Here is a 26,102-nt window from a genome sequence, read left to right as displayed (position 1 = left end):
AAAGAAGCAGGAAGCGAAGGCAACAGGAGGTGGATCTCCCACACATAAAACAGAGCCTCCCCCTGCACAACAGACACAGATTCAGAAAAAAGATTTTGATGTGGGAGATTTAAAAGAATTTATTTCTAAAATTTTGGATGATAAATTTCAAAAATCTCAACAGGAGATAGATGACAAACTTCAAAAGTCACATCAGGAATTTATGCAGGAAATTAATGAAGTTAAAGATATGGTGAAACAGAATCAAAACAAGGTGACCAAAAAAATATCAGAAGTGGCGTCTGGCCTGGCAGAATTTATTATTAAAGTTGATTCTAAAGTTGAAGAATTTAAATCAGAAGTTAATGTTAAGATGAAAGATAATGATTATAAAATTGCTGATGTTGACAATAAAATGCAGAGAGTTGAAAACGAAATCGTGATGGTACAATTCAGGGCAATGGAGTTTGCAATATGGCTTCGAGGAATTCGAGAAGAGGATAGACAGGATTTGAGACAGGTTTGTTCTGAGGCTCTGGCTAAGATTTTAAAACTTAATCCTGAGGTGGTTTTTCACAAAATAGATAAAATTTACAGAGTGAATTCTTGGGTGGCCAGACAAAGACAATTGCCCAGAGATGTGGTCATATATTTTACAGACAGAGAAATAAGAAATGACATCCTGCAAAAATCCTTTTACACCTCAGTGCAAGTGGGGGGCGCACAAATTGGAGTCTTTAAAGAATTACCTCCTAAAATGTTGAAAACTAGAAAAGACTTTGGCTTTCTTGTTAAAGAATTGCAAAATCAACAGATACCATTTCGGTGGGACGCCCCAGTTGGTATAATTTTGAGATACAAGGGAGAAAGATATCGTTTGAATACCGTGGAGAAGGCAGAGCACTTCTACACTACTACTCTTAAAGAAAGAACACCATCCCCACGTACATCTACAGTTTTGGAGATTAAGGAGAGTGATGAGAAGCAACCTCAACGAGAATTGCAAGAACAGTCTAAGCAGGAACCAGAGGAAATGCAAGGCGCAGAAGGAGGTTTTCTGGATGAGCCTTTGCTGGAATCTTCTCCAATCTTGGACCCGGTTCGGATGATCGAAGTTAAGGATCAACGTATAACTCGAGCCCAATCTAAGTTACTTAAACAAAAGCAACAACAACAACAGGAAAGACAAGACAAGAAGGGAGCTAAGACTACTATACAAGAGACTGGAGCCATGGGGGGAGCGACTCCGAAGATTTTGGATGATATTCGGTTATTCTGCTCTTTGCTCAAGAAAGATGAAGATGACGCTTAAGTGTTTATCTTGGAATGTGAATGGGTTGAATTCAGTACAGAAAAGGAAGAAATTATTTACATATTTGAAACAATTTAATAATGATATAATTTGTCTACAAGAAACGCATATTACAGTTCAAGATCAAAAATACTTGATAAACTCCAAACTTGGAATACATTTTATATCTTCAACGTTGCAAAAAAAGAATGGTGTGGTTATCTATGTAAATAAGAAATTTACGGCTAAAGTTATAGAAACAGATGAAGATGGTAGGTTTGTAGCAATTGAATTACTTACAACATATGGCCAAATTCTTTTGATAGGAATTTATGCTCCCAACCAACAACAGGATTATTTTTATAAAATGTTACATACTAAAATACTACAATGGGACTATAGATCTATTTTAATCATGGGAGACTGGAATGGAGTAATAGACTCTAAATTAGACAAAAGGAGTTCAGCGAAATCTAGGATTAGGTTACCTCAGACCTTTTTTGATATGAAAGAAGATGTCAGCCTCAGCTTTCCTGCTTTAGCTGCCATAAGAAACGGGGAGGGATTAGGTATGGAGCAAAGGGGGGGAAGAGAGCAGGAGGGGGTTTGTCTTTGTAGGAGGGGACTTCGTGGGAATCGAAACTGGATTTCAGAAGGGGATGGCTAACCAACTGTCTCGACATTCCTGATGGATGACGCTGCCAGACGTGTTGCCACCTGACCTTTGGAAGACCTTTAGATTGGCTGAGAAAATATAAACACGAGGGGGGGGAAGAAGCTTAGTAGATGCATTTCGCGCGTTTTGGTCACTTCCAGCTTTTCACTGGGGTGTTAATCTTTTCATATTCAGTAAAAGTACCCAAAATGCTTGAGTTTGGGGTTTTCTTTCCTGGATACTGAAGGAAGCATACCTGACATTAAACTGGAAGTCATCTCAGTCATCCCGGACAAAACCCGAGGGGACTGAAAATCCAAAGTATGTCAGATCGAGGGAGTGATGAAGAAGGGAAGATGGGGGCAGCGAGTTCAACCGCCCTCCAGTCGGAAAGAGAAACTGCAGAATGGCTGGAAAAACTCCGTTTGGAACCAGAGGAGGCCAGATGGTCAAAAGGTGTGGGGAGACTGCCGGACTGGGGGGAGAACCCCCGGGGAGTGACGACTTCCAGACCCCGAAAAAGGGAGGCAGTGTGGATGCAACAGCAGAAGGAACGTCTCATGATAGATCAAGCCTTGCAGCTTATCCGTGATGTGGAAGAAAGCAGAAAAAACCGTGAGTCTTTTGAAACTCCTGTGGAGAAGGGGGAAGCAGACCCCAGGGGGGAGGCCGAAGAGACAGCCTGCGGGGGAGAGGAAGAGTTTGAGGAGGGAACATCCCAGGCTTCGGCAGCTCGAGGAAGAGATGCAGCCGGCCAGAGAACCCCAGCCCTGCAGGCCCCCCCCCGCAGATGTAAAAAGCCAAAAATCCCCCCCCTTCCTGGGAAGTTTGATGGAAATCCTAAAACCTTGGGATTTTTCCTGACCCAAGTGTGGAACCACATGCAGGATTGGGGGGAGGACTACGAAACGGATGCGGCTAAAGTCAGAAGCGTTGCGAATGCCCTAGAGGGAGTGGCGGCGGAGTGGATGGTAGTTCTCCACAATAACAACTCCCTCCTGCTGAGAAATTACAACCAGTTCATGAGGGCCCTTAGAAGACGTTTTGAAGACCATTTAGCTGAACGAAAGGCGAGACTCAGAATGAAAAGCATTCAGCAGGGTCGGAGGCCGGTGGCAGAGTATATTCAAGAGTTTCGTGAACTGGCACCTTATATGACAGGCTGGTCAGAAATGGCGCTTTTGGAGAGTTTCAAGGATGGACTGAATGATGAGATATATCGAGATTGCAGGAGCATGGGGGTCCCCGATGATTTGGATAGATGGTACATAGTAGCTGAGGATGTGGAGATCGAGCTGAAACGGAGCGAACTCCGAGGAAGGCGGATGGGGGACCAGTCATCCTCTTTCTACCGTAAGGGGGCGGCCAAGATGACTGGCGGGAAGACCGAATTCAAACCCAAGTCAAAGCCCTTCACCTGTTTCAAATGTGGGAAGGAGGGTCACCGGGCGGCCGAATGTTTCTCCAAACCACCGCCAAAAGCCACCGGGGCCAGCCAAAAGAAAAGCGATAAAATACCCGCCAAAACCCGCGGCACCGCCCTGAAAGGAGAAGTCGTTGAGTTCACTCCCCGGAACCAGCGTGAGTTGGGAACTCCGACCAACGATGACGACAGCGAGACGGACTCCGACTCGGACACCGATGAACGGGTGAGTCACACGGAAGAACCCTTACTCATCCCCGTAGAAGTAAGGGTGCCCTCCACAGGAACTCACGCTCAATTGTTAGCCCTGTTGGACTCGGGGTGCACTAGGTGCATAATTAGCCCCAAAGTAGTGGAGGAAATGGGACTGAGACTGAAAACTTTAAAAAGACCCATTGCATTTTGTCAATTAGATGGGTCGATTGCAGGAGGGGGCCCAGCTAGTTTTATGACCGAACCCCTTGAACTACAGTTGGGGAATCATATAGAAAAACTCAGCTTTATCGTAGCACCTGGCATGGAAAGGCCCCTAATTCTAGGACTGCCCTGGCTTCGTAAATGGAACCCACGAGTAAATTGGAAAACGGGGGTCCTGCGCATCCGTACGGCAGAACCACCTCCGGAAAAGGAAGGCCCCTCCCTAAGGGACGACATAAGACCAGAAGGGGCCGCAGTAGCCATTAACTATATTGAGGGAGAAGAGAAAATTCCGAAGGAATATTGGGACCTCAAGGAAGTGTTTAGTGAAAAAGCGTCTGATACTCTGCCTCCTCACAGGGCCACTGACTGCACCATTGAAATACTCCCAGGGGTGAAGCTTCCCAAACCAAAAATATACCCCATGACACCTCGAGAATTGGAGGAATTGCGGAATTTTATTGACAAAAACTTAGAACTGGGATTTATCGAACGAGCCAAACCCAAGGTAGCAGCGCCAGTAATGTTCCGCGAAAAGAAAGATGGATCCTTCAGATTTGTTGATTATAGAAACATGAACGCCATTTGCGTGGAAAATGTCTATCCCCTCCCACTTATGAAGGACATGTTGGCCCATTTAGGAAAGGGAAATTTTTTTACCAAACTTGATTTAAGAGAGGCATACTACCGAGTGAGAATAAAAGAGGGAGATGAATGGAAGACAGCATTTAATTGCCCACTGGGGTGTTTCCAATTTAGAGTACTCCCTTTTGGACTACAGGGGGCCCCGGCCGTATTCATGCAGTTGATCAACGAAGTGTTGCATGAGCATCTATATAAGGGGGTGTTGGTCTATTTGGACGATATTCTAATTTATTCTGACAACATGGCCGACCATATAAGATTGGTTCGAGCGGTCTTGAATAAACTCAGAGCAGCTGAACTCTATGCCAAACTTTCTAAATGTGAATTCCATCAAGACAAAATCGACTATCTTGGATATCGTATATCGCATGAGGGAATAGAGATGGACCCGGAAAAGGTCCGGGCAGTAATGGAATGGGCCGCACCACGCACCCGTAAACAGTTACAGAGTTTCTTAGGGTTTGCTAACTTTTATAGACAATTTATCCCCTCTTTCGCAAAAATCGCACTGCCAATTACAAACTTGCTCAAAACCAAAGGGGAAATAAAACCCAAACCCTCGAAACCACTAGAATGGACTATGGACTGTCAGGCCGCTTTCGAAAAACTGAAACGGTTGTTTGCAGCTGAACCTGTGCTCAAACACCCCGACATAGAACAACCTTTTGTAGTACAAGCGGATGCTAGCGACGTTGCCGTAGGAGCGATACTCTTGCAAAAGAATGAGAATGGAATATTACAACCCTGTGCTTACACATCCCGTAAGCTATCTGAGACAGAAAGGAGATGGGCCATATGGGAGAAGGAAGCGTTTGCAGTTAGATGGGCGCTGTTAACATGGAGACAATTTTTAGAAGGGGCAAAACACCCTTTCGAGGTGTGGACTGACCATAAGAATCTAGAAGCATTAAAAACACCACGCAAAATGTCACCCAAACAGGCACGCTGGGCCCAACATTTCAAGCGTTTCAATTTCACTTTACGTTACCTTCCTGGGGGGGAAAAATTTCATGGCGGACGCACTTTCCAGATTACCACAGTACAACAGCATAAAGAAGGAACTGGTTCAACCAATGATCCCCTTAACGCAATTGGCAACACCTGTCACTACCAGAGCGCAGAGTAAAACTGATCCAGAACTCTCAGGGGATTTACTCGAAAAGTTACGAGAAGCGCTAAAAGCTGACGAGTGGTTTAAAATCCACTCGAATGAATGCACACTTCGCGACGGACTAGCTTGGGTTGGATCAAAATTGTATGTTCCGACCACATTAAGACCAACCGTCTTGAAATATGCGCATGATGCCAAAGCCGCAGGACACTTTGCGTTTGTCAAAACTTTACATCTTGTTAAGAGACAGTTTTGGTGGCCTGCACTAAAAAAGGACATACAGGCATATGTGGCTAGCTGTCCAGTATGTGCCTCGGCTAAAAGACCTCCAGGGAAATCCCCTGGATTACTGCAAGGTGTGGCTAGACCGAACGCCCCATGGAAGGAAATATCTATGGATTTTGTTGTGGATTTACCCGACAGTGAGGGCTGCACTGTCATTTGGGTAGTAACTGATTTGTTTTCCAAACAAGTACATTTCATACCTTGCTCAAAGATCCCTTCAGCAAAAACCCTCGCAAAATTATTTATTCGGCAGATTTACCGACTACATGGGTCTCCGAAAAGAATAATTTCTGATAGGGGTGTACAATTTACTTCCAGTTTCTGGAGAGAATTTTTAAGATTGATAGGCTCCGCACAGGGGTTAAGTTCCAGTCACCACCCTCAGACAAATGGTGCTTGTGAAAGAACCAATGGGATGCTCGAACAATACCTTAGGTGTTACGTGAATTACCAACAGGACAATTGGGTAGACTTGTTGCCATTTGCAGAAGTGGCGTATAACAATTCTGTGCATAGTAGCACCGGATTCACCCCTTTTAAGGTTGCATCGGGCCAGGATTTTGTACCCATTCCCGAGTTACCTCAAGATGATCCCCAAAATCCCTCCTTGATAGATTGGATGGAACAATTAAGGAGCACCTGGACAGTGACTCGGAAGGCATTAGATGAGGCACACCGAGCTCATAAGGCACAAGCCGATAAGAAAAGGTCCCCAGCTCACATTTACAAAGTGGGGGATAAAGTCTATTTGTCTACCAAATACTTACAAACCACCCAGAGGTCTAAAAAGCTGGGGCCTAAGTATGTAGGACCATTCCGTGTGATTAGACTGATAAATCCAGTGACAGTTGAATTAGAATTACCAAAAACCTTGAGACGGATACATCCTGTATTTCATGTTAGTTTATTGAAACCTGAACACTCATCTCCCCTAAGGGTTGATCATAGCAACCCTCCAATTCCCATCCTCATAGAAGGGGAGCAACATTTTGAGGTTAAGGAAATCTTGGACTCTAGAAAACACCATGGTAAAGTCCAATATCTAATTGCCTGGAAACATTTTCCACTATCTCAGGCTGAATGGGTAAATAAACGGGATGTCCGAGCTCCCAAGAAAGTACAACAATTCTATGCCAAATACCCTGATAAACCTTGATCATTGTATATATTCTGTTTCTCTTTCTCTTTCTTCCTTTTATTTAGGACTAACGTCTCTTCTGCAAGAGGGGCCGAATGTCAGCCTCAGCTTTCCTGCTTTAGCTGCCATAAGAAACGGGGAGGGATTAGGTATGGAGCAAAGGGGGGGAAGAGAGCAGGAGGGGGTTTGTCTTTGTAGGAGGGGACTTCGTGGGAATCGAAACTGGATTTCAGAAGGGGATGGCTAACCAACTGTCTCGACATTCCTGATGGATGACGCTGCCAGACGTGTTGCCACCTGACCTTTGGAAGACCTTTAGATTGGCTGAGAAAATATAAACACGAGGGGGGGAAGAAGCTTAGTAGATGCATTTCGCGCGTTTTGGTCACTTCCAGCTTTTCACTGGGGTGTTAATCTTTTCATATTCAGTAAAAGTACCAAATTCTTCAAAATGCTTGAGTTTGGGGTTTTCTTTCCTGGATACTGAAGGAAGCATACCTGACAGAAGATTTGGAACTAAAAGATATTTGGAGAATACATAACCCAAAAGAACTGGACTATACTTTTTTTTCAGATAGACATAGATCCTTCTCTAGGATTGATTTCATTTTGTTGTCAGATGATTTACTTGTCAAGACAAAAAGAACAAAGATTTTTCCAAGAACTTTGACTGACCATAGCCCAGTATGGATAGAAATTGAGATGGATAAGATTGAGAGACGTTCTTGGAGATTAAATGAGAACTTGTTCAGATATGAAAAAAACACAATAGAACTTAAAAAGCACTTGAAAGAATTTTTTGAAATAAATTTAAATAAAGGTACCCCAATAGAAATTGTGTGGGATGCAAGTAAAGCTTATATGAGAGGGGTGCTTATCTACATGAACTCTAAACATAGACTGATTCGACAAAAGAAAAGATCTGAATTGGAAATAGAAATAAAGAATAAAGAACAGTTACTTATTAAAAATCCAACAGATGAAAGAATATGCGGTGCTATAAAACTTTTGAAAGATCAATTTCAAATGCTTATGGCGGAACAAGTTGCAACAAACATACAATATGCAAAGCACAATACATTTTGTAAGGCTAATAAACCGGGCAGATGGTTGGCTTACACATTGAGGAAAAAACAGAGTATACGGACTATTGATAGTATTGATATTGGAGGGAAAGAAATTTTTCAACAAAAATTAATTAAAGAAGCTTTTGTGGACTATTATACCAAACTATACGCCAAAGAGGAGGTGCAGAACGGACTTATAGAAAAATATTTAAACGATAAAAGAGTTACAAAAATTACTGATCAACAAAAGGAAAGAATGAATTATCCTATAACAGAGGAGGAGATAATAGTAGCAATTAAACAGTTAAAAACAGCTAAAGCTCCTGGCACGGATGGTTTGACCGCAGTGTATTACAAAACTTTGCAAGCTGAAATGGTGGAACAACTTAGAGATTTATTTTGCAATATTCAACAAGGGGGTAAAATACCCCCATCATGGACAACAGCTTATATATCTTTGATACCAAAAGAACAAGTCGGTCCTAAAAAACCAGAGAATTATAGACCAATATCTCTTTTGAATACAGACTATAAAATCTATGCGAAAGTATTAGCCAACAGGTTGATGCCAGTAATCCAAAAGGTGATTCATGATGATCAAGCGGGATTTATCGAGGGCAGATACATGAAGGATAATGTAAGGCAAGTGATAGATTTATTGGAATATCTTGAGAAGAATAAACAGATTCCTGCAGTGCTGGTTTTTTTGGATGCAGAGAAGGCCTTTGATAGAGTGGATTGGAATTTTCTACTAAAGACTTTAAAAAAGATGGACTTTGGGGATCAATTTATACAGGCGATTTCAGCAATTTACCAAGAGCAAAAGGCATAGATCATTATTAATGGAAGTTTGACAACAGAGTTTAAAATTGAAAAAGGAACAAAACAGGGATGTCCGCTGTCCCCACTTTTATTTATTTTAACACTAGAAGTCTTGCTAAATACAATACGGGACTCTAATATCCTGAAAGGTATAATGATTAGGCAAGAGGATTACAGAATAAAGGCATTTGCAGATGATCTGGTTGTTACCCTATCACAGCCAATGGAATCAATAATCCTGATGAAGGACATTATACAAGACTATGGCAAAGTTTCAGGTTTTAGACTGAATTCAAAAAAGACTAAAATGATAGCTAAAAATATGACACAAGATCGCAAACATGAGCTTGAAAGGAGGGCAGGTTTTGAGATTGTACCAAAGGTAAAATATCTAGGAGTTCAGGTTGCAGAATCAAACATGAAATTGTTTCAAAATAATTATGAGGTGTTGTGGCGAGAGGTGCAGAAAGACATGGAGACTTGGAAAAAACTGCAGCTGTCTCTACCTGGGAGAATAGCAGCAGTTAAGATGAACATTTTGCCAAGATTTCTTTTTTTGTTTCAAATGATTCCGGTGCTTAAAAGTGATAAACTATTGAAGGTTTGGCAAACTGGAGTGAATAAGTTCGTCTGGAACGAGAAAAAGCCGAGAGTGAAATTGAAAATTATGCAAGATGTTCCAGAAAGAGGAGGTCTTAAACTTCCAAACCTACAGTTATATTATGATGCAGCAGCTTTAACTTTAACAAGTGATTGGTTTGGAAGGAAAAAGGCTGGAATACTGAATGCAGAAAGTTTTGATCTTGAATTTGGATGGCATGCCTACTTATTTTATGATGACAAAGTTGATAAAGTATTTAAAAGCCATATACTTAGAGACTCTTTGATGAGAGTTTGGAAGAAGCACCGATTCAAATGGGATTATAAAATACCGCTATGGCTGGATCTTGGTCATATTTTGTGGCATACAAATATAATGTCACTCGGGGGGGTTTTATACAAAGAGGTTCTTTTTACAGATGCGGGCAGATGGCAGCTGAAGACATTGCAGACACTGTTGGACGAAGGGATTAATCTAACTTGGTTACAATATAATCAATTACAATTGAGATGGAAAGAGGACCAAAAAACTGGTATTATGTTGCACGAGGAAGAATTGGTTAGACATATAAAAGAGAAAGGTCCAATGCATATCAAAAGGCTTTATAATGTTTTGTTAGAAAGGGATTCAGAAACTGAATTAGTTAAAGATTGTATGATTAAGTGGGCACAAAATTTTGAAGAACCAGTGATGTTGGAAACATGGGAAAAAATTTGGGTTCAGAACGTTAAATTTACACAGTCACAGAATTTGAGGGAAAATTTTTATAAAATGTTTTATAGATGGCATTTAGATCCCAAAAAGTTGTCATGTATGTACCCTAATGTTCAGCCAAAATGTTGGAGATGTGAATGTTTGGATGCTACGTATTATCATGTATGGTGGACCTGTAGGAAAGTTAAGGCTTTTTGGATAAAAATTTGGTGGGTCATGCAGAATGTTTTGAAGAAAAAAATTCAATTCTCTCCACAACTGTTTTTATTGGGTATAGCTAAGGGTTTTACATTGGGTGAAGTAAAGCTGATATTGTATATGATAACAGCAGCAAGATTGTTGATAGGTAAATATTGGAAAAATGAAGCCTTGCCCACTATTGAGGAATGGACTCTGAAGATGGCCAGTTTTGCAGAGATGGCGAAGATTTCAGCATACTTAAAAGATTGTTCACAAGAGACTTATGAATGGGAATGGAAAAAGTGGATAGAATATGTTCAGAACAAATATCAAACTAGAAAGTATCAAATAGCTTTTATTTGAAAATAATGTATTAGAAATATTTTAATGTAATGAGGGTAAAAAGAAAAATTATAAAGGGGAGGGAGGGGTTCAAGTTTTTACACAAGTTTTATATTAAGGGGTTTTTTTATTTTTTTTACCAGATATGAGTATAATATAGGGAAGTCTGGGGGGGAGGGGAGGGTTAGGGAGGGTTAGGGAGGTTGGGAAGTTTGGGGTGGGTGGTGGTGGGGGGAAAAAGGGGTGAAAATGTAATTGTAAAACTTTTGCAATAAAAAAAAAGACAGAGACACTGAAAGTGAATCTACAAATGACAGGCTACAAAAATGACATAGAAAAGATGTTTAATTGGATATAAAAATGTAATCCATTGATGTTTTAAAAGTCAAAAGAGAATTATTAATTAATAAATGAAGAAAGTAATCTGGATAATTGTATCATATTAGATTTACAAAAAAGTTTAGTTAAAGCTTGGATGAATCTTGTGGGAAGGAATAAAAAAGAAATAAGTAGTTCTACAAGAGTACTTGAGTGGATTAAAATTAAGACTGTTAGAAGTAAAAGAAAGGAACATGAAGTTTGTTTATTTGATCAAGATAAAAACAGATATGTTATTTCTGGCAACTTACAGGACAAAGAGATCATTGGTTGAAAGCAAGAGGTAAAAAATTACTAAAATTGTTTATATTTGTTGTGATAAAGGTTGAAAGTCACTTTTTTTTCTTTATTCTTTTCTTTTACATATTTTCTTTTCCTTGGCACTTTTCACTCTCTACTTTTTTGCTTTCTTCCAGTTTGTATTAGTTTTTATTGTTGCAATTATAATCTTTAATAAAATTACTTTAAAAAATACAATAAAAGCAGCAATAAAAGGAATTTAATGATAAATAATATTTTAAAGTAATGTATTCTTTATAAAACTTTAAAAGTTGCTATAGCAGGTGTCTCTCAAATGTCCAGAGGAAGAACATTCTAGACTGGAGGCACAATCATTAAGAAGGCCCATTTGTGAGCAGTTGCCAGACTTCGCAATAAATGCATGATAATCTCAGTGACTGAACAGATCTATAACTGAGATTCTCTAACAGGTATCTTTGTCCCAAATAAATAAATTTTGAATTTGGCCCAATAGCTAACTGGCCACTACCTAGGACTTTCCTTAGCCATAAAATATTCAAATAACCTTGGTTGTCTCAATCTTTCTACAGCAGGCACATGGTTTGGGGCAATTCTACAAGATGATTTGACATTAAAATGCAGCATTTTCTGTGCCTAACAAAGGCAAATACTCACTAATCTGTAGGTGTCGTTTGATGCGCTCCAGATTTCGGTCTCGATAGTCAGACTGTACAGAGTTGCATTTATTGATGAGATCCATGAATTGTTGGGAAAGGATTCCATGCTGAAACAGAAATATATATAATGAATTATGCAGACCCTTTTTGCCTCCTCACCTTGCTTCCCCATCAAGGCAACCAAGTGCTTTGTTTTTCACCTGATTTCTCTTCATTCGGTTGTTGAACGAATTTCTGTTCTCATCTTGTTCCTCCTTCGTGGGCTCAATTCCTACATAATCAAGAAGTAGCTATTATGAGATTGTAATGCTTATTTCAAGAAAGAGAGCTCTGGGGACTAAAATATGATATATTTTCAGAACACTAGATATTAATTCCTAAACTGAAGAGTCAAGATACATCCTCTTTGTTTTCCTCATAAGTTGTGCGCACACTCACTCTTCAGCTGGGCTCTGGTGTCTTTTGCCAACTCCTTGATCTCCTCACGCAGCTTTTGTAGGCCTTGCTTTGTATCTAGAAAACACATTGAAAACGCAAAAACGGTATTAATTTTCATCATATCTGATTCTTGCAAGCATTGTGACTGAGCTACACTGAGCCCCCCTCCCATCTTTCCTCTGGGAAACCACCTGTAAATGATGGGAACAAATTTAGTCCTCATTTAGTGACAGCATTAGGGTCCATCAACCCAGTTAAGTAAAGCAGTCACAAAGTGAAAAATCATGTGATCGTGATTGTTTATAATTCATGATTTTACATAAGGACACCCCTAGAGAGGTGTAAAGGCTGCAAATGCGGGCATTAGTCACAGTTACTTTTCATTGTAACTAGGAATGAGGCCGTTATTAAGGAAGGACTGCCATGGTGGCGCAGTGGTTAGAATGCAGTATTGCAGGCTAATTCTGCCAACTGCCAGCAGTTCGATCCTCACTGGCTCAAGGCTGACTCGGCCTTCCATCTTTCTGAGGTTGGTAAAATGAGGAGCCAGACTGTTGGGGGTGATAGGCTGACTCTTTAAACTGCTTAGAGAGAGGGCTATAAAGCAGTATATAACTGCTATTGCTACCTGCAATCCATTGTAAGTCACACCACTTCTTCCTGAACAATTCTGCAAAACTACGTCTTTATGCCTTTGCTGAAAGTCTGATTTGTAACTGCTCATTTTCTTCTGTATAGGTAGCCCTTGCTTAGTAACCACAATCGCTACTGGCAGTTCTGTTGCTAAGTGCCGCAATTGCCTAAGCAAAATATCACGTGATCACAGTTTACAATTTTATTTCTGCCTTCTCTATTAGCACAGCTTGTGGCAATCCAGTTCTGAAATGCCCGAATGGTGATCACCTGATTATGATGGCCATAAATGCCTCGATTGATTGCAAAACATTTTTATGCTGTCATAACTTTAAATGGTCATAAGGCAAGGCAGTCAGAAAGTGAGGACTACCTGTACTTTAGTTATTTCTCTTCAGTAGTCTCTCTCTTTCTCCAAACCTTAGTTCTTATATCTCTACTACGAATTCTACTGCCAAAATAATTCTTCTGACTCTACCCACAGCACAAATTCCTTGCCCTTATTTTTAAAGTAAGTGCAAATCATTTTCTTTCAGTTCTTGTTACATTTAAAATAGGCTGGTTTCTATTCTTGATTCCTACACTCAACTGACCAATGGTCTCTTGCTTTCTTGATCAATATTGACTAATCTTCCTTGCTGCCTCATTTGTGTAAGTCTCCTGCTTGAAGCATGTTTCCTTTTCCCACTAATTTCTTCTCAAGGATGGTATTTTCTGTCATCTTCACCATGTCATCTTAATTAAGCTTCAGTTCTAATTTAACAAAGCTTTAAAAGAAGGACTGTAGCATTTTGCCATTAGTTTTCTGTTTGTAATTTTGGAACACGCAACTTTGTAAGTAACAGCCTGCAAGATGCCATAAAGATTTAAGCCACAAGATATATATTGGCAGATTGAAACTTGATCGTTGGAAACCTACTGTCATCAGGGATTGGTGAAGCCAGGACTGTAGTCTGATTTTTCTCTAGGTCCTTCACTTTGCATTCCAGTACCTTCAAGGCTTCACGGATGTCACGTGTCTATAAAGGGGATAAATGATATAATGAGAAGGTCAGTAGCAATTATTGAATCCTGATCTTATCTCAGGAAGCTCAGAAACACTGATAATTGTTCTAGATCAGAGGTTCTCAACCTGTGGTCCGTGGACACATGGAGGGGCTGTGCTATCATCACAGGGGGTCTGTGAAGGCTTGAAGAAATTATATGATTTAAATCTTAAGTCTTGGGGGTCCGTGGCCACAAAAGATATTTAAAAGGGACCCATGGTGAAATTATTATTATTATTTATTATTATACTTATATGCCGCCCTTCTTCCGAGAAGGTTGAGAACCATTGTTCTAGGTTCTATAGGTTGTTTCTAAAAATCGTTTCAGAAGAATAAAATAATTATAAGTAGTCCTCACTTAATAACTGCCCTTTTTAATTCAAAGTTACTGTAGCGCTGAAAAATTAGCTTTACAACCTGTTGTCCCTTATAGCCACTGCAGCATCCCTGCAATCATTTGCCCACTTCATAGCCAAGCAGAGTCAATGGAGAAAGTGAAGAGAGATTGCAAGTTGCAAACACATGTCTTGTTTAATGACTGTATTACTTAGTGACAGAATTGCCAGTCCCATTTATGATAGTTAAGTGAGGTGTACCAGGTAACAAAGTGGGCAGTAGCATGTTTTTATACACTGCTGGTTTTACTTTTTTCAACAAGATTAATACATTACACCATACAGGTAGTCCTCGACTTACAACAGTTCGCTTAGTGACTGCTTGGAGTTATAATGGAACTGAAAAAAGTGACATGACCATTTTTCATATTTACAACCGTTGCAGCATTCCCATGGTCAAAATTCAGATTCTTGGCAACGACTCATATCAATGACAGTTGCAGTGTCCTTGGATCACACGATCACCTTTTGCGACCTTCTGACAAGCAAAGTCAGTGGGGAAGTTGGATTCACTTGACAACTGTGTGACTAACTTAGCTACTTCAGTGATTCTCTTAACAACTGTGACAAGAAAGGTTGTAAAATGGGGCAAAACTCAATTACAGTAGTGGCCAAAATTATGGAAACCTTTTGGGAAAAGTGTATTTTTGAGGTTTGATGGCTAATAATACCACTTTTTTTGGAATTTCAAGATAATCATATTCCACTGCTGGAATGGCCTGGGAATAGCCCAGACCTTAACCCAATTGAAAATCAGTAATAGTAACAGAGTTGGAAGGGACCTTGGAGGTCATCTAGTCCAACCCCCTACTCACGCAAGAGACCTGTACTAGAGATTCAAACCGCTGAACTGCCGACCTTTCTGATCGATAAGCTCAGTGTCTTAGCCACTGAGCCACCTAAGTCAGGCTATGGAGCTGACTAAAGAAACTTGTTAGTCAGAAGCGACCCGGCAATAAAACCCAGTTAATAGAAGCAATGATTCAATCTTGGTTTCACATTATAACAGCTGCAGAACTAAAAGACTTGGTTTACTCCATGGAAAGATGTTGTAAGGCCATAATTCATGCTAAAAGTTACCCAACTATTAACTGACATGGTAATAATTTTTATTTTCTTTCCATTGATATATAATTTTATGGTACTACTTTTTTGAAGTAGTATTATTAGCTAGTTTTAGAAAATACACTTTTCCCAAAAGGTTTCCACAATTTTGGCCACTACTGTAACAACTGTCTTGCATTGCAACAGAAATTTTGGGCTCAATTGTGGTTGTAAGTCGAGGACTACCTGTACCATTTTCAATTTCTGACCATTTTTTGCATTTCTTACGTTTTCTCTGCCCATTTTAGTAGGCATTTTATTAAGATATAGTATACATTCATCTACTGCAGTTTTCCCTTCTTATAAATAACCCACAAATGCTTACTTCATTTCCTGTTAAATAAAACTTCCATCTTTAATGCATTAGCTTTCAGATCCATTCTTTCCTTATACAGTCTAACATTTGCTGCAAATCATCTGAATTCTCATTTAACACCACAGCATCGTCTGCATACAAAAGTACATGAGCATGTTCTCATTCCCAACCAGCATATTTTTATTGACAGTACAGGCACTACACTCCTTATACAATTACTCATAAACAGATTAAATAACCAGAAGGATTTCTTAAAACTCCCCCCATATAAAAATGCTTAATATTAAGCATTCAGTTTTTCTCACACATGCTGTATATCACTCTAGCTGTATTTGGCAAATACCTTTCATGCAAATTGCAACTCCATATTCAAGAACGGGACAACTCGGCCCTGGCTGACTAGCTGTGGGACAACTCACTGTGGGAAAACTTGTTGTAGGACAACTCAACGCGGGATAACTCAAGAGAGAGATAAGAGGAACAAGTGATTACATATTCTGGTTCATCCCAGCCTTGAGGATGTCTCACTTGAAAAGGTTCAAATCTAAAGCAAGACCAGGTCCCACTGTCCCTCTCTTGAATTATCCCACGTTGAATTTCCTGAAACAAACAAAATGTTAAAAAGTGATGAAATTTATGTAGTTACTTACCAAGCACATCTAAATTATATTAAAGTAACCAAAATGTTTTTACAATCCCCAAGGCATGTCACAACTTTGGAGCACCCCTAATGTTTGGAAACTGAAAGCTGAAAAATTTGATATGCCCTACTTGCCACGAGTAGACCGCAGCGACTGTGCTAGATTCATTCAAGCAAAATATTCCATTATGCAAGTTATTTACTTTATGATAAGATTTTTCTCTAAATCTACATAATTTTTTCCTATTCACATGCTCTTCAATGCCTTGCTGAAAATCATAAAACTGATCTACATACTCCCAGCAATCAAAGCACTTTGCTCACATCTTTTCTATCAAAATTCTGCTAAACATCTTCCCAAGCACAACTAATTCTGCTGCGGGGAGGGGTATTGCATTTACACAATTGAGTTTTTCTCTAGGTATAGAAAAATAACAGCATTTTCTTAACAGCCAGATTTGAATACAAAATATTAAATATTTTGAATGGTCATATTTTAATTTTTTCCAGGAACACCATCTTAATTGGCAGCTTCACTACTTTTCTACATTCTCAAAGGATTTACAGCTTTCTTCTCACCTTTTTTCTTGGGCATTAACTTTAAAAGCATTTAACTCCACTCTTCAACCTATCATTTCCACACAAATCAATAAAACGCTCCTTCAAGCATTTTCTTATTTCACCTGCATTTCCCATGATTTTATTTCTTGTTCATGCATATACAAAAACAGATCTACTCTTAAATAACATAATCAAAATACAGATCTTTTCCTAAGCAGATATTCCCCAAGATATTCTTGGGTCTTTGAATGGTCCAGTCATTTTTGGGGGGTGGGGTGGGATGAAGGTACCATTGTACCTTGTTCAAATGTTGGCAATTATTCCCCCAAATTCATTCCGGATTCTTTTTGTTATCACCATTCTATGGACTGTAGCATGCAAGCTATTTTCATATCTACTCATGGCAATCCAGTGATACCAATACATAATTGCTAACATACATTTTAACTCTGTCATGCATAATTAAACCCACTCCTTTACTTTCATGCATATATTTATCACCATGGCTCTTTAAGATCACACCCAAAATTCATTCAACTCTACTGAATTCTTTCCTCTTCTCTTGATTTCATGAACAGCATAACTACTTTAGTTTTGGAACATCTGGACAGATATGCTATCAGTGGCAACTAAAGTCACTGTTCTATATAAGATTTATCTATCCTAGAGACTATCTTGCAAGTCAACAAAGTATTGCCTTCACTCCACCAGTTAGGAGAGTGATGCAGTGTACCAATAAATTCAAGATACTAGTGGACACTGTTCAAAAGAGTTTTAGAAATTTTCCAAGTAATTGGTATTCAAAAGGAATTATAAAAAGAAAATGCAGCTATTACTGTAATCCATATCTTTATGATCCCATCAATAGTTATGAGACCTACATCAGGTATGGCTTTGAAAGTACCATTTTCTTTCCTATCCTCCCAATGTATTAGAACAGCAAAACAGTTATTTTTTGCAACCCTGGAGATATCAAGCAATCAATATGTGTTGTGGCCAAAACCTGGCTCACCAAAGCAACCAAACTGCTTTGAAGGTATAACATAAAAAGATTAAGCATACAAATAACCACAGTATACAACAGGCTTCCAGCAAACCACTTGTTGCTTGCTGAGCAGTTCTGAGCAAAAGCAGAACTGCAGCTGATACGTCTTTGGTCTTTTACACTTCAAAGAACAGATAAAGAAAGAGGAAAACATAGTGTTAATTACACCATGGGATTGGAATGTTTTTCAATAAACACATCTTGATGCTCTTCTCATTACTGATCCTTTCCTAATAGGCCAGCATGCTAGCTGTACTACCGTGTTTTCCCGAAAATAAGACCCTGTCCTATATTTTTTGAACCCTGAAATAAACGCTTGGCCTTACTTTCAGGGAGGTCTTATTACTTTGGGGCGCATGGAACAAGATGGGGTTCCTCTTGCTGTTTTACCTTATTTCCAGCTCTCCATTTAAATATTTTCGGGAAGGGCTTATTTTTTGGGGGAGGCTTATTTTAGTGCATGTGCTCAAAAGCCTGATTGGGCTTATTATCAGGGATGCCTTATTTTCGGGGAAACAGGGTATCTTTGAGATACAGCCAGTGAGTATAAATAATCTGAGTTATTTGGGCTACTGGTTCCTGTCTGATTCTCCCCGTTGCCATCCAGGATCAATTCAGTTTGCTGTGAATGTTTCACTGCCAGGGGACTTTATGCAGTTCACATGTAGGAGTGGGGGAGGTATCTTATACCCTTAATAGGGAATGCAATTGTCATATTTAAGTGGGTACTTTTAATCACTACAAGAAGAGAAATCAGATATGGAGAGTTTTTACAGAAGACAGAAAAAAATCCTTCAGATTTTTCAGAGAGAGAGAGAGAGAGAACAAAAAAAGGTGGATTATCAACCCCCAAGTGCTGGTAAAGAAGATCATGATACCATTTGGAAGAATCCATCAGTAGGGTCAGGGAAGTTACTGTGTTTTGCTAATCCATGTTGTGTGACAAGAGCCACACGTTCAACATCTTCATTGTCTGACTCATCATCTTTCTGTGGAAAAAAAAGAAAAGAAAATAAGGTACAGTATGTCTCAGAAAGCACATATACCTCATGCGTGACAGGTATATGTGACCACAGGGACACTGCAACACAAGTGCAAGAAACATATGTCACCCTTTTCAGTGCTGTTGAAATGTTGACTGGTCATGAAACAAATAGTTGTAAATTGAGGATTACCTGTAGTTGAATGCTACATTATCTGGATTGCCAATGGATGCAGAAAATGTAGTTTTTCCAATCGTGTAGTGTCCATCTAGATTTCTGCAGTCCAAATAGTGTAGCCCAGCCCCAGGCACTATTTGCTTAATCTTTAATTTAGAATTCACTTGTGATGACTGAAATGAAACTAGGTTTATCTCTTCCTGGTTGTATAAGACATGGCTATAATTTGCAAGGTTTGTGCAAGCTTTTGTGTGTGGATTCAGAGTTTAATGCTACTGCTTAACTACACAAGTCCATCTTGCTAACCAGTACTTTTAATGTATATTATTTTATAGAATTTGGAGAGAAAAATGCTGACCTTGGCAAGTTAGCATGGCTGGCTCAGGAATTCGAGGAAATGAAGTCCACAAGTCTTAAAGTTGCCAAATTTGGAAATTCCTTAGCTAGACAATAGAATTTCTTCCCTTGGAAATTCTCTGTGTCACTGCTGTAACTCAGTGGTCCTCAAATTAGGGTCACATCAAAAACATGTTTTTCAGAAGATACCAAGAACTGGTACAGCACTTTCAAAGGTCTTTGGGAATAATGAGTTTCCAAAAGCAAACAAGTCTCCTTTCTCAAAATATAAGAAAAAGTAGTAAACAATTGCTACTATTTAATTAGAGATAAATGCTTTGGCCAATTAAAACTTTAACCATATATTACAATTATTCAGCCCTGCTTAATTAGTAGGGTTTTGCTCTAAGAACCACAATTATGTTCTGAGAATAATTGAACCAACTCCCTTCCTTCCTTTATAAATTTTTAGAAGGCTATCTCTTACTTGGAATTAAAAGTATTTTTCATAGAACTGTGAAACCGGTGCCCTTTCTAACAAAAGCCTCAGGCAGTCGGAATCAGTCCTCTTCGGGGTTAAAAAATCATATTTTAAAAAATGGATGTTGTAAAATAATGGTAGCTAGGGCAGCCGTGCTGAATCAGTATTTAGTAAAACACTTATTCAATTACATAAGGATTGAAGATTTTTGGAAGATTAAGGAAAGTCCAGAGAGCCAAATTTGGGGTAGTGTTTAAGGCATCACCTAGAAAATGAGACACTGATTTCTAGTCCCATCTTTGGCACACATTTACTTGGATGACTTTGAGCCAGTTATTTTCTCTCAATCTACAAAGGAAGCATTTGCAAATTACTTCCAAAGTGTTGCCAAGAAAACTGCAATGACTTCTCCAGACAGTTGTCGGGGGACAAGACTGAGTCAAAGGGACAAAAAAAAGGAAAGTCCACAATACAGGCATAATGAATATAGATTTCGTGGCAACTGCTGAGACAATAAAAAGCATGCATAAATACATGTGTAAATAATTTTATACCAACACATTTGCAAACCTCCTCCAAGACAAAATTAAAATCTGCCCTTCCATTGCAATTCCATGTCAAGACCCAATCAGGCTCATTCTTATTCTAGAATCCAGGTCAGCTCTTCCTACTGATGTTGATCAGTCATCTTGTGTCTAGTTTAGATTGGGACTCTCACCCTGGTCACCACTTTTTACCGTCCTACCACCGGGAAGGAGATATAGAAGTATAGTCAGCTGAACAAACAGGCTGAAGAATAATTTTTATCCATGTCAGATGGACTCCTAAATGCAAAATAACATCAGAACTACATAGTACAATGGACTTGCAGGGCCGGCACAATGTGTAACATGTTCACACTGGTGCAATAGAACTGGGTGTTTTGTTAATATGATTTATTGGGTTAGGGATTTTCTGTCCTCACTGCGAGTTGTATTGTGTTTGGGAAGGTGCACTAAGCTCAACCAATCTCATTGTACATATGTTGTGCACTGACAATAAAGATTTGAACTTTGGAAGCAGCAACTGATACTTGGCCACCTGGAAGTACCTGTCCCACCTGGTGCTTTTACTATTTCCATTAGAGCCCAGCCAGCATCTGCTACTTGGAATTGTAGTGTCCCAAGTTGAGGGTGGCTCCCATATCTTTCCTGTTTCAACTTCTGTCACTTCAGGCTGACAGCCATTGTCTTGAGTTTCTCAAACCTTGCAACCTTAAAGATAGGTGGATTTCAATTATCAGAATTCCCCTGCATTAAACTTTCTCTGGGGTGACACTGAGAGTTCAGGAGTGCCAGCAACCATGCCAAGAAAAGTAACTATGGAGAAGAGGGGAGGGGAATATAAAGGCTAAAGGTCTGAAGAGGAGGGGAGAAGAAATCAAGTACAATGGAGTGTAGGAAGTCCCCCTCCCCAAATATTTGTTTTAAATTAAGCCAAATTTATTTAATACTTTTAAATTATTTTAAATTGATGTCTATTCTGTTTTTAAATAGGCTGTACACCCCCCTGAGTCCTTCGGGAGAAGGGCGGTATAGAAATAAAATTATTATTATTATTATTATTAATATTAAAAAGAGGCAGAATATTATATTTTCCCAAAGGAGGAATGAAGAAACATGCTCTTAAAAGGCAGAAAACATCTCGTCTTCCTACTTCCTCCAGCAGATGCCTGAAAGATGGATATTTTTACTTATTAAGACTGAGCCAATCTATCCATATATAAAACATCTTCCGCTCCAGTTGATGGGATTAAGAATGTACCCACCCCATACTCCAAATTCTAAGAAAAAGTACATGAACTTTAGGACACAATAGGATTTAAACCCCCCCCTCCACACACACATCATTAGAATAGCAAAAGGCACAGAGCTCACTATATTGAACAACCCTATAAAAATCCAACCATGCCTAAAGCCAAGGGGGTCAAGCTGTCCCAAAACTGCCTGCTGTCATTGGTTCAGCTCATCAAATAAGCCTTCTTTCTTAAAGCAGCCTCCCATTGATGGAGGGTAGGAGAAAATTGCAGCTGAGGGGGTCCAGAGGTGATGGGGAGAGAGGCCAGGTGGAAAGAAACTTGAGACTTTCAAGAAAAGATTGGACTGTTATTTATCAGAAATGGTGTAGGGCAGAGGTCCTCAAACTTGGCAGCTTTTAAGACTTGTGGACTTCAACTCCCAAAATTCTCCAGCCAGCATAGAATAGCATAACATAGCTGGCTGGAGAATTTTGGGAGTTGAAGTCCACAAGTCTTAAAGCTGCCAGGTTTGAAGGCCTCTGGTGTAGGGTCTCCTGCTTGAGGTTGTGTTGGACTAGATGACCTATAAGGTCTCTTCCAATTCTGTTAATCTGATAAAAGGGAAAGGGGACGGCCGCCATTTTAAATAGGATTATGGTTAACTTTTCCCATTCCAGTGCTGGGAGAGAAGAGAAAGGCAGAAGGTCCAAGTGAGGCTTTTCTCCATGCCAGCCTGGGAGGAGACCTTCTACTTCCCCGGGCAACTGAGGGAGCCACCCAGAGTCAAAGGAGGGGTGTGTGTGTGTGTGAAAAGAGTATGTGTGAATGGGGTTCAGCGGTGAGAGGAAGTTGCGAGTCCTGAGGGAAAAGGGAATGAGCCGTGGATTTCATTAGAGGAGGGGGTGGTGGTGGTGGTGAGAAAAGCCACCAATCTGCAACGGGGGGTGGGGAGGAGAGGGGAAAGGGAGAACAGCCCTGGAGGAAGCGGCGGAGGGCGACGTGAAGCCAGAGCGGCCGTTGGCGCCAAGGGAGGTGCAAGCGCGACCGTTGTGGGCGGGGCTAAGCCGTGCGTCGAGAAGGGGCGCGCGAGCGGCGTTCTCACCTCTCTCAGCTCCTGCGTTCGGTCTCTCATAGCTTTGTTTGGTTTTTTTTTTTCGCACCTCGGAGATGAACCGGCGTGAAGGGGGGGAGGAAAGTGAACGGAGTGGGCCGCACAGCGCAGGCGCACGAAAACCTCGCAAGTTCTTAGCCAGCTCCTCCTTCCTTGGCAGTTCGATATCTTGAGGGCAGAAATCCCCCCACCCTCGGCCGGAGAATGACTGAAGCAGCACACGCCGTCCCGCTCTGCGCATGCGCACCTGCGTTATCCCGCCTTTCGAGGGTCCGCTTTTCTTCAATCTCCCCTCCCACCACCCCAAACAGCTAATAGAGAAACTGAAACAACCAAACCGGAAATATATCAAAACCCAATAATGAATGTGGTACTGTGCGAGGATGGCACTCGGGGCCGCCCCTTTTCTCTCTCTCGACCGGAAGTTGGTTCAAGTGTTCAAAAAACAGGAAGTAATTTCAGACTCTGCCGGACTAAAACGTTACTTCACATATTTAAAATATGGCCGTTGCCGGAAGTCCATTTTCCGCAACCGGAAGTCTTTAAAAAAGCGCCGTAGAGCTACGTAAATTTGTAGAGTGTCTCTTGCCATCGAGACTTTTTCCTAATATTCCAGGTTTATATGCAAAATAACGGCAGTTTATCTGAAGGATGGAATACTCAAATATATTTCCTTGCCCACAGTCGTTAAGTAACCGCACTGCCCGCCTCTACACAATTTTAAAGATAAAGTATGGTCAGTCAAAAAGCAACACTAAGCTCTCTTATCTCACAAAAAGCAAATAGCTGCCTTTGTTCCGCGCTTCCTTTTGACTTTTTTAGAGATGAGCAGAAATTCAGCCTGCAGGTACCATGATGACAAAATGATTTAGGGGCTGAAATTTTTGCAGGATGTTAGGTGTTGAAGAGAAAAAACAAAATAGCTGCTTCCATCTGTGAATGAAACAAGCAACCCTCACCCGCCTCTTCCTATAATTGTCCTTCTATAATTGCATAGTAATACTAATCCTTTTTTATTGTTATGGTCCACTGAGTCAACTGTGGAAAGAAAATTCTATTCAGAAATAATTTTATTCATGCACTGTGAATTTTTTTTAATCTTCGACATGACCTGCCAGTAGCTGAAAGAAACCATGTTGCAAAGAAAAAGAAAAAGCAATGTTGAGGCTTAGCTTTCATCTGATAATTAACAGCCAGGTGGAAACTGATAAACCCAAATCTGTCTCAAAGAATTAGCAAACAGGTAAGATCCATTCAAGATACAGAGCTTTCACAAACATACACGAATGTAGCACCAGAAAGTCAGCACATACGCACATAGAAAAATGAGGAGGATCTTACACTCAGCAAAGTTAGATAAGAACATCAACCCATCAGTGGCACATCTGCTAAATTAAACATTTCAAAGGGGCACATTTACACACCTCCCAAAAGACCCCCTTTCCTGTAAATATTACATAGAAACGTGCAACAAAAACTGACAGCAGAAAAGGGCCACTGGCAGTCAGAGGAAATGATATTTCATTAATTAGCAATAGAAATAGCACTTAGACTAATATACCGCTTCAACAGTACTTTACAGCCCTCTCTAAGCGGTTCACAGAATCAGCATATTGCCCCCAACAATCTGGGTCCTCATTTTACCAACCTCGGAAGGATAGAACACTGACTCCACTTTGAGCCTATGAGAATTGAACTGCTGGCAGTAACCTACAGTACTGCATTCTAACCACTGCGCCACCATGACTCTTAGGTGTAATCTCTGGTATCCTGAAAGGAATGTTTTCCTTAATAGCTTTAACCTTTGGCTTGTTTTAATCTCTTCGTGTGTATAAAGAATTTCCATAACCTGAGGAGATTTCTAATGGTTTTGGTTGAGATGTCTGCCAACTTCCTATCAGCGTCATATGAGGTCTGGTTCTGAACCAGGGTTCCATAAGAACAACACTGGACAGGCTACATGAAAAAGAAGCAGTTTATTTGAGAGCATAAAAACAACACTTGAGATCACTGTCATTACGGGTTCTGAGTAGGTAATATTTATAGGAAAAGTGGTTCTTTGGGAGGCGTGTGAATGTGCCCTCTGAAATATTTATTCTGGTGGATGTGCAGCTCTGGTGGAAAGGTTTTCATCTTACTTTGCTGAGTGTGTTAAGCTTCCTCCCTTTTTTGTGTGCTAACTTTAGAATAGAATAGAATTCTTTATTGGCCAAGTGTGATTGGACACACAAGGAATTTGTCTTGGTGCATACACTCTCAGTGTACATAAAAGAAAAGATACATTTGTCAAGAATCATACAGTACAACACTTAATGATAGTCATAGGGAAACAGTCACTATAAGGGTGCCAACAACAAGGTTACACTCATACTGTCATAAGTGGGAGGAGATGGGTGATAAGAACGATGAGAAGATTAATAGTAATGCAGACTTAGTAACTAGTTTGACAGTATTGAGGGAATTATTTGTTTAGCAGAGTGATGGCGTTTGGGGAAAAACCTGTTCTTGTGTCTAGTTGTTCTGGTGTGCAGTGCTCTATAGCATCATTTTGAGGGTAGAAGTTGAGGGTAGAAGTTGAAACAGTTTGTGTCCAGGATGTGAGGGGTCTGTAAATATTTTCACAGCCCTCTTTTTGACTTGTGCAGTACACAGTCCTCAATGGAAGGCAGGTTGGTAGCCATTGTTTTTTCTGCAGTTCTAATTATCCTCTGAAGTCTGTGTCTGTCTTGTTGGGTTGCAGAACCAAACCAGACAGTTATAGAGGTGCAGATGACAGACTCAATAATTTAGGGGGCCACATTTGCATGTTCAGAAAAGTCCAGTATCTTAAAGGATTTTACCTGTTTGTTTATTCTTTTGAGACATATGCGGTTTTATCAGTTTCAGCTTGGCAATTAATTATCACCTGAAAGAAGGTTAAGTGATCCCGGTTTTGGTTGCTGGCAGGTCACGTTGATGATTAAAAGGAATTCATAGGGAGTGCATGAAAAAAAATCATTTCTGAATTGAATTTTTTTCCATCAACCCCTAATTCATTTCCACATACCACATATGGGAAGTAGGCCTGTTTGAAAACCATTCAAACCGTTCATGT

General features: G+C 40.1%; 2 protein-coding genes across 2 annotated transcripts in view; one reads left to right on the top strand and one right to left on the bottom strand.

The window, feature by feature from the left end:
- Nucleotides 1–23,542, bottom strand: part of STX4 (syntaxin 4) — a 31,859-nt gene extending 8,317 nt beyond the window's left edge. The window contains exons 1-6 of the mRNA XM_034419839.3: nucleotides 23,000–23,542; nucleotides 19,022–19,132; nucleotides 13,956–14,055; nucleotides 12,404–12,478; nucleotides 12,166–12,236; nucleotides 11,964–12,072 (exon numbers count right to left, since the gene is read on the bottom strand). Coding sequence (XP_034275730.1) covers nucleotides 11,964–12,072; nucleotides 12,166–12,236; nucleotides 12,404–12,478; nucleotides 13,956–14,055; nucleotides 19,022–19,132; nucleotides 23,000–23,029 — 496 coding nt within the window. The 5' untranslated portion in view covers nucleotides 23,030–23,542. The remainder of the gene's footprint in view (nucleotides 1–11,963; nucleotides 12,073–12,165; nucleotides 12,237–12,403; nucleotides 12,479–13,955; nucleotides 14,056–19,021; nucleotides 19,133–22,999) is intronic.
- On the top strand, nucleotides 3,059–7,093 carry LOC148113926 (uncharacterized). The gene is made up of 2 exons (XM_087893855.1): nucleotides 3,059–3,574; nucleotides 7,010–7,093. The coding sequence occupies exons 1-2, from the start codon at nucleotides 3,080–3,082 to the stop codon at nucleotides 7,013–7,015; spliced, it is 501 nt and encodes a 166-aa protein (XP_087749981.1). The 5' UTR covers nucleotides 3,059–3,079; the 3' UTR covers nucleotides 7,016–7,093.
- Nucleotides 23,543–26,102: the final 2,560 nt, after the last annotated feature.

This window comes from Pantherophis guttatus, chromosome 4 (assembly GCF_059756535.1).
Source record: "Pantherophis guttatus breed Tessera chromosome 4, ASM5975653v1, whole genome shotgun sequence".
Lineage (NCBI taxonomy): Eukaryota > Metazoa > Chordata > Lepidosauria > Squamata > Colubridae > Pantherophis > Pantherophis guttatus.
The sequence above is the reverse complement of the archived record's forward strand: the minus strand, read 5'-3'. Positions and strand labels throughout refer to the sequence as shown.